This window comes from Liolophura sinensis, unplaced genomic scaffold (genome assembly GCF_032854445.1).
Source record: "Liolophura sinensis isolate JHLJ2023 unplaced genomic scaffold, CUHK_Ljap_v2 scaffold_25, whole genome shotgun sequence".
NCBI classification, from domain to species: domain Eukaryota; kingdom Metazoa; phylum Mollusca; class Polyplacophora; order Chitonida; family Chitonidae; genus Liolophura; species Liolophura sinensis.
Window position 1 is genome coordinate 287,415 of NW_027017964.1, and position 9,300 is coordinate 296,714.

Genomic DNA, 9,300 nt, shown 5'->3' on the forward strand with positions numbered 1-9,300 from the left:
AAAATTGGGCTCGAAATCCGACTGTTTTCTTTTCGGTACGTGGTGTCTATACCCAATTTTTGGGTTCGAAAATGACCCAAACCTTGTAAAAGTGTATTTGGTTTATAATCGGTAAAGGGACATATACGAGTGTAAGAGGTTATTTGGTCTTATCTCTTACAATGATCAAGCTTCCGTTTTTTTTTCAGACCCCAGACTGCATAAGCTGTCGCACGAACCGGACATTAACAAGAATAACAGACAGGATAATGGAAATTTCAGAGGATATAGAACAGTCGTGTGGTATGGATGTGAGTGCCAGTCTGGATACTTATTGTACACATTATGATTTACTTAAGTTCAACTATCCAATGGTGCAACGGCGCGCACCATAACAGCTAAAACATCCTCACGGTGTCATTTATTGGTACAAGGCTGGCTTTTGCTTGCGTCCTCATCACTTTTCTTTTACATAATTCTGCTTAAAGGCGTGACGCTAGTGCGCGTGTAATTTATTACTATTTAATCATATCCATTAACAGAAGAAATACTGAGGTAAATTAACAAGAGGTTTTGTAATGTTTGCCAATTGTCCCACAGCATAGAAATAGAAAGGACGAGAGTAACTTTTTTTATTTTATTCATACGCACGGCAACTATTTATAACCTGAATTTAATTTGGCTAGGTACATGTAAATGTTCTTCCAGCACTAGATAACAGAAAAAATCCGTCCTGCAACAAGAAGGCACATTTTATGCACGCTAAGGATTCCTTCGTCGTCATATGACTGAAAAATTGTACGACGTTAAACCCCAGGCACTCACTAACTCACTCTTCACCATTAGACTAAACGATAAGTTCATTGTAAGAGACCAGTGCAGTGGCCTATCCTGCTTTTCTTGAAGGTCGTGAAGGTCTCTAGGACGAGATTAGGGTACAACCCAGAGGGCCTACCCAGAGGGTAGACAGTCGGGCAATAAAAACGATGCCACTATCGAATCCAACTCTTCATTTTTCAGGGTGTTTGATAAAAAATGGCGTAAAAGGTAGTACCTTCAGTCCTTGACACTTGGCTTGAGGTAGTAACGAAAAATGTTGTGTATGCAATCCACCATAATAATACTAATGCTCATGCGGCAGCCAAGCAAATTCTGAAGGATCCTACTGTACGAAAGGTACTGGGTGACCTTCAAAAAATACGTTCAGAAAATACGTTAGTCTCCCTGCTGACAAAGCCCCCATTGATATTTGTCTGCAAGAAGTATTACTACCAGGTTCCCGTAGAACAGCTTAATACCTCTACAACAACTGGCGGAACATCAACGTATTCCAGGAGTTAGATCTGAAAGGCATCAGTCCTTTTCTCAAACAGAGGAGTGTATCCTCCGTACCTTCCCGTCACACCCATATACCATAACTTTACTGGATTCTAAATATGCATAAATCTCCATACAAATCTCGCTTGATTGCGGGATTGAAAAGCTGTAACACCAAACTTGTATCTAGTCTGTTAATTTGACCACTACAAGCAGTACCTTCATTTTGGAAAAGTTCTGTTGTGCAATTGTAAAAATTCATGCAATAATTGTATGTGGATCCTTAAAAACTCAAAACTTATCACTGATGAAATACACGCTCTAATCCACGTACGGTATAAGGATATTTCTACTCAGGATTTCTCAACTCTCTCTGGTCCCATATATAATTACTTACACTGACTGAATTGATAGAATTTCATCACTAACTGTATCGGTGTTTAATAAAAAATTGTCACGGCAAAATTAACGTCAGAGGTAACCTTCAGTTCCACTATGTTCTACTATTTATTGAATTGCATGAATGTCTCATTAATAACATCATGTGGAATTCGGAGAAAGCATAGCAACAGTGCATAGGTATTCGTATGTGTATAAAGTTTCCCCTCCTTTTGGCCGACCTATACCTATACTAATATGGATACGACTATATGCAGAAACTGGGGCCACCGTGGTTCACGTGGTTAGCGCGCGAGCGCAGCGTAATGACTCAGGAGCCTCTCACCAATGCGGTCTTTCCCCTTTGGCTGTACGTGGGAAGGTTTTCCAGCAACCTGCGGATGGCCGAGGGTTCCCCCCGGGCGCTGCCCGGTTTACACCCACCTTAATGCTGGCCGCTGTAGTATAAGTCAAATATTCTTGTACGGCGTAAAACACCAATGAAATAAATAAATAAATATGCACAAACCATTAAAAAGTAATCCTCACCAAACCCGGTCTTTCTCATCCTATAAACGGTGTGTTGATGAGGTGTTGGCCTTAAGCAACCCATACATACCAAGGGCAGTGAAAAATTTGAAGGAAACCACAGACTCTCCAGAGGACCTATCTTCTCTGGAACTGTATTTATACAAAGATGAAAACGGTTTCGCCCCTCGGAGACTTTAAGACAAGAGGGATAGTTTCAATTTCGACATTGTCAGTTATCCTCACTTAAACACCAAAATACCGAAGGATCCAGCATATGGCGTGTACATATCTCGCCTTGTAGCACGTGTTAGACCCTGTGTGTTATGTGACGATCTGAAATAGCGTCACAATATATCACTGCAAAAACCATTGTGTCAACGTTTTTCCATCAGAAGCCTTCACTCAAAGTTTTACAATGAGTACAATCCTCTTATATCGACAGAGCATTCAGAATCTCTGGCGCTCTGCTTCATGATTGTGTCTAATTCCGCTTAACCCCGGGGCTAGGAGCAGTGTATCCATCGCATTGAATTAGATCGTCGAGTTGGATAAATCAAGTTGCCATCAAAGCGCAACAGAGTTAGATCGCCGAGTTGGATTAGCGCAACTTTGCCATCGACATCTCATATTCCAGCATGGTGCACGATTTAAATACTGATATCATAGTCGCCTAGAACATACCTTGCGTTTTTCCTACATCATTGAAAACTGTTGGCCGCAGTTGTTTGTTTGATTCCGTCCTATTTTCTTATATACTTTCTTAGTTCTTTTATAATCTGTGTTAAACGTCATTTTGGGAAATGGCTTTACGATTATTGACTGGAGACAAATGCTTATTGGTTGACAGCTGTTTTACGAATGTCTGTTAGGATTTTCCAAGGTGTCTGAAGGAAGACGATGGCTTGCCTAACTTGCCTGACATTTCAAAAACCTAATTTAAACGGTTTGAGTTACCAAATATTTGAGCAAAACGTTAACCACCAAACCATTAATCACCAAACTATATAATTGCAACATACTACATTCTGTGATTAAAATCCGAAAAATAAATAGGTAATAGGCACGTCTCACTGTGTGTCTTATCCTAAGCCAATAACAACTTTGCACATTTCAAGAGCACGTGTAGAACATACAAGTTCAATGACTTGGTTTGTGGCAGCCTGGTTGAAGATTTCCTTAAGTGTTTAAACAGGCAGATCCAGATAAGAGCTCTACAAAGTGAAGTAGGCAAGAATAGGATAGAAATATCAGAGCTTAAAATGTTGTCCAAACCTTGTGCAGTAATATTTTCGAGACAAAGAAAGGTCAGTTAATTTTTCTTTTCTTCCTGTTATTCAAGGTTCCACATTGATGAAAGAAGAATGACAGACGCTTTGATAGAGAAAACGGACGGTCAGAGAAAATATTGTTTATGTTTATTTTAATGCTAAACGCATTAAATAATAACAAATGGAACAATAAAAAATAATTCGGAAAAATATTTGTGCTGGTGTTGCTTATTGTATTACTTTAAAGAGAAACCATATGGGATCCTTACATATTACTGGGAAAGACGTAATCGTCTGTTTCTTTTGAATCACAATCTGTTTGGTTAAGGTCTGTAACGTTCGTCATGTTCGAACTGTATCTAATACGGATTAACCTGAGGCTAGGGGCTGTAAAGCCAGCCATGCTTATCACATCTGCATGATGCCTTTGTGAACAGTTGCAATCAAAGCGCGATTGAGATACCTTGTTTAATTGTTATTTGACGGGGAACTCATTCATGCAGTACGAATTTGAACTTTGATATGGAAATCATGCCTGGAATATCCACTGTCTGCCCGGCATCATTGAAAACTGATGACCCTTCTCTCTTGTGTGTTACCGGCTTTACTTCTTATTTGTATAATTTCTTACATACCTTTGTCTTTGAGAGCTAGTGTTAAATATTGTTTTTGGAAATGGATCTTGCAATTATAGACCGGAGCGCCTTTTATGGACTACGAACGGTATACGAATGTCGGATATGACACATATATTTATTACCTGTACATGGCCCAATTCTGATTCTGACAGAGAGTGCCTGGGGTTTTTGCTCCGAGGCGATGCCTCTAAACAATTATACCAATGACTATGAGTCATAACAAAATGTATAGGACTAACGCTGGGAATAGTGATGCATGTTTCCAGGCGAGCCAATAAATGATTCGTTTGCACTAAGACCCATTTCCATCCAAATATCGGATATATTTGAGAATTTTAAGCATAGTATTTCCACCAAACCGTGTTCTATCCAATTAAACGATTGTTTGACACTGAATTCCCAAAGCAAACATTTAACTATTTCCAAATGTAGACATACCTATTGTTCATCATTTGATACATCCGCCTCTATTATTTATTCACTGACTAGTGAATATTACACTGTTAATTCCTACGTTAACATAAGTTGTATATCCTCCAACTGCATTTACTTGGTAACATGCAAGCAGTGTGGTCAGCAGTACGTTGGGAAGACCACCCAGAAACTACATCTACGGGTGAACGGGCACCGTTAGTCCATGCGCAAAAAACAATTGCTCATAGGCAAGCATTTCTCTGCCTCCGATCATGACTGAGGCCATTTCAGCATTCAAATAATAGAATCGGTTTATCCATCAACTAATAAGACAGATCTCGAATTTGGACGTGAAATTTGTGACCGTGAGGCTCTCTGGATGATGGAGATTGGTTCAGTCTTCCCTTATGGGTTGAATGATAACGTTATGTGAATCACCTTACAGTTAGCTATTTGGTAGGATTGTCGTACAACACCCATAGCATGCATGCTCTACGCACAGTATTATATGCGCCATTGAATTTGCTGAAACAGGTAGTTCAAGACGTATTCAATAACATAAACGATTTTAAAGTTCCACCTCACGTTGTACGTCTGTGTCAAGACATTTCGTATTTTCGATTGTATTTCCCTGTAACTATAATTGAAACTCAGCACCACCGACTCTTCTGAAGATAAAGTATTTGGACAGTGGTCTTGATTTAGTGAGCTTATCACGCATCTTTAATGAACCTGATGTTCGTAGTGCCGTACCTAATAATTGTAATAGTCATATTCTATTAGTATACAAAGCCTTTTGCTTCCAAAATTTTTAATTTTTCCCAGGCCATCAAGGAGTTCGATTTGGCGGCGCGTACTTCAGGCGGCTATAACTGTGATTGTGAATCCTCAGTTTTTATCTACGACAAATGTAAACATATCCTGACTGGTGACATTAATATTATAAGGAATCGTCATCTAAGGAATCTCTTTGTGAGAAGTCCTAAAGAGAGAGAAAAGAGAAATGTAAACATTAGATTTTACATAAAAAATATCATCTCGGCGCTTGAGGAATATGCTAAAAAATGGTCAAAACGGGAAAAAGTGGATTCAGCACTTAACGATTGGCTTGAGATTGTCAAAAAGGTTACTTTAGCTCTATACCGTATAGACATTTATGCTCTACGTAAAGTTAAACAGGTTCTGAAGAATCCCACTGTGCACGAAACACTCGCTGATTTGCAAGAATTATTATCAAATTCTTGTTCAAGAGTTATGTACATCCACAACACCCACGTATTCTGCTACTACATGTACTCTGGAGAAAGTGTTTAATCAACACAAAATCTTTCTTAAAGGAAGGCGCAGAAATATACCTACCCGTCGTACAGAAATACAACAACTATACTGGATTCCTAAATGCATAAACGCACATACAAGGTTCAAGAAGGTGTACCAATAAACTCTTGTCAACCCTACTTACGAGATCGTTACACGAAGTAAAGTCATTTTGGAATAAGTATTGTTGTGCCATAACAAAAATTTTAGGTGTCAACTGCATGTGGATTCTTAACAATTCCAAACGTCTTAGGCCAGCCTCACACCGTCAAGTTTACTAGAGCCAGAATGTTGAGAAATTTAGCGGACCGTCACACGTGAGGCAATTTCCTTGCCAAGATTATTGCAGAAAGACGTAGACGACTTTCTTGCAGACCTCTTGCGGAAGAAAATTGAAACCCCCCTCACACGACACTTGTTGCAATATTTGCTGCAAGATATCAGCAACTGAGTTGGGCTGTCATTGAATTGTGTTGTCACAGTGAAAGGAAATGGCTCGGTTCCAAACCGTTACAGGAATAAATCGGAAAAGAAGGGCTGCCGCGGTTATTGTTTGGTTGGAGCTGATGAAAAAAAGAAAACACCGATGGTGGGTACGACCGTGGATCGCCAGACGGACATCACTAGGTGCATATAATGCTCTCATGGCAGAATTGATGATTGAGGACCCACAACAGCTGCGGGAATTTCTGAGGATGAGGCATGGGGACTTTCAAGTTATCCTTGATATGATTGAGGCAGAAATTACCCGCAAAGACACGGTCATGAGGAAAGCTATCCCAGCTAAGGAACGCCTTGCTCTCACACTCCGATTTTTAGCTACAGGTGAGTAATGACCATTGAACAAAACGATGTATTTATGTATTTATTTATTCAACATTCACTGTAGTTGTAAACATACTGGAGACAGTTGCTAAAGAGATGTTGACAAGGATTTATAGCGAAACCAAAAATAACAACTACTATAGTCACTACTTAATAATATTCGATTTTAGTATCGAGTAAGACTGTTCCAAGACATTTTTTCTTCAGGTGATTCATACGAGAGTTTGGCGTACTTGTTTCGTATTCCTGCAAACACGATCTCTGGGATTGGTCCTGTCGTTTGCAAAGCCATCTACAAGGCCCTGAAGGATGGCATCAAGGTAATGTATGCACTTGTTGCAGTAACACAATTTACAAAGAGGGATAGGCGTTGTATCCCGCACCAGCACAAGAGTTCGGAGCAATGCCAGAATAGGTGGCATATTGGTTTTGGTCAGTAACAATATTCTGCATGGTCGTGCTTGAGGCATGTGATTGGCTAAATGAAGGCGACGAATGACCACTGTACTGCTGTTCATCCAGTTCCTGAGCTCTCAAAATTGTCATAGTAATATCTCGTTTGGCTCTGTTTCGAATGTGTTCTCCACGAATAGCTCGAAGCTCCGTCGAAACGTACTGACCGAAAATATCAAGAGCGTCCGCTGGCGGCTCTTCAAGCACTTTTACAGCCTGAGCCAACAGGTCCTTGTTGGGTTCACGCCGGGCTTTCTTTGTTGTCCGAGCGGTGCTGGCCATTTCGATGGTTTCGTCACTTCTGTCAGGGAGAGTTTCGGAAAATCCAATCTTGAAAAAAAAAAATAAACATTGCAGTTTTTTTCACCATGCAGCTTTAAAGAGACTATACCTTAGATTTGTGGTAAAAAATCGATCAGCGCTAATCACATTGGGGCTCCCCTAGCTACAAGACGCCCTGTTACATGGGGCTATCTACTAACCCTCTACGGCACTAGTTGTGGCACCGTTTTACTCTAAGAGCAATATTCAAAAAAACAAAAATTAGATAATTCGGGTCGAATTATCTAATTTGGCAAACTCTATTAGCGTTTTTGAACGGGAAATCGTACAACAACCAACGTGGTATTTTCTGAAAGGTAAATGATTTGAGCTATCTTAGAAATAGAGCGAAAGCCCGATTTGATTAGCGCTGATCGATTTTTTACCACAAATCTGAGGTATAGTCTCTTTAAAAACAGCAGAATATATATGTGATTATACAAACAACATCAAACTGTTCATTTAAGCTGGACGTACATATTAATATTAAATGACTGTATCAAAACAACGGTGGGCTCGATGTACCCCCATTCAAAGAGTATAATAAATTATTTCTGATAAACCCATGTGAGCTAGTCTAGTGAAGTAACAATCTGACAATGATTGACCACCATACGATAATAGAATTTACATCGTAATCTATTTTGTACTTTCAGTTTCCGCGTTCTGCAGTGGAGTGGGAAGTCGTTGCTGAAGCGTACAAAAAATTATGGCATTTCCCCCATTGCATCGGCGCACTTGATGGTAAACACGTCGTCCTGAAAGCTCCGGCCAAAAGCGGCAGTTATTTTTTCAACTATAAGGGCACCCATAGTATAGTTCTGCTCGCACTTGTTGATGCCAAATACAGATTCATGTTCGTGGATATAGGCTGTAATGGGCGAGTATCAGATGGTGGTGTTTTTTCGGCAACTCAACTTTTCACGGGTCTAAAAGAGAAGGCGCTGTCACTTCCTGATCCTTCACCACTTCCAGGTCGAACAAAACCTGTGCCTTACGTGGTTGTAGCTGACGATGCATTTGCACTTCAAGAAAATATAATGAAGCCTTATCCATTCCGAACAAGGGACATTGTCAGTCGGGTATTTAACTACAGGCTTAGTCGGGCACGACGGATGGTCGAAAGTACATTCGGTATACTGGCAACTCGATTCCGCGTTTTGCTGAAGCCCATCAATTTGAACCCAGACAAGGCTCAATTAGTTGTGCAAGCAGTCGTCGCCCTTCACAACTTCCTAATGAAGGAACCGAACGAAGCGTATACACCCCCTGCTACAACTGACCTTGAAGACCGAGACGGAAATATGATGCCTGGTTCCTGGCGCGCAGATTTCAACCCCCAAGGGACGCTTTTGGGACTTCGCCATCAAGGCAGTAACCACCATGCGACATCCGCGAGAGAGATTCAACGCGAGTTTGGAGAGTATTTCATGACTCCTATTGGTGAAGTGTCCTGGCAGTATCAACATGCGTAAAGTGGACCTACCTCTGAGGAAGATCCTTGCCGTTTTTTCATCCCCGCGCCGAGAAACGACAACGCCTCCATGTACTGCCACTTACTCTTCTTTACAACACCCTCGGACCCGGACTTCCTTTTTTCTTCGGCCTTAACCTCAGCGGCATACTGAGTCCTCAGCGTGTGGAACTTCTTTTCCACCTGGAAAGAAAGACATGCATGTGTACAGTCAAGAGTGATTTTAAAGTCAGATTATTTGTTGGCGCTTAGTCTTCAGTGTCAGTGATAGTGTCAGTGACCAGGGATGAATTGCCAGGGAGTATTTTTTACAAAAACGCTGTACAGTTATGTTGATGTAGCATCTCATCTTTGACTACACAAATGTATGTTAATAAAAAAAATT

General features: G+C 40.5%; 1 protein-coding gene across 1 annotated transcript; it reads left to right on the forward strand.

The window, feature by feature from the left end:
• The first annotated feature begins 6,486 nt into the window (after positions 1–6,486).
• LOC135481369 (putative nuclease HARBI1) lies at positions 6,487–8,916 on the forward strand. The gene is made up of 3 exons (XM_064761195.1): positions 6,487–6,667; positions 6,875–6,987; positions 8,098–8,916. Exons 1-3 carry the CDS (start codon positions 6,487–6,489, stop codon positions 8,914–8,916), a joined length of 1,113 nt encoding a protein of 370 aa, XP_064617265.1.
• The last annotated feature ends 384 nt before the right edge of the window (positions 8,917–9,300 follow it).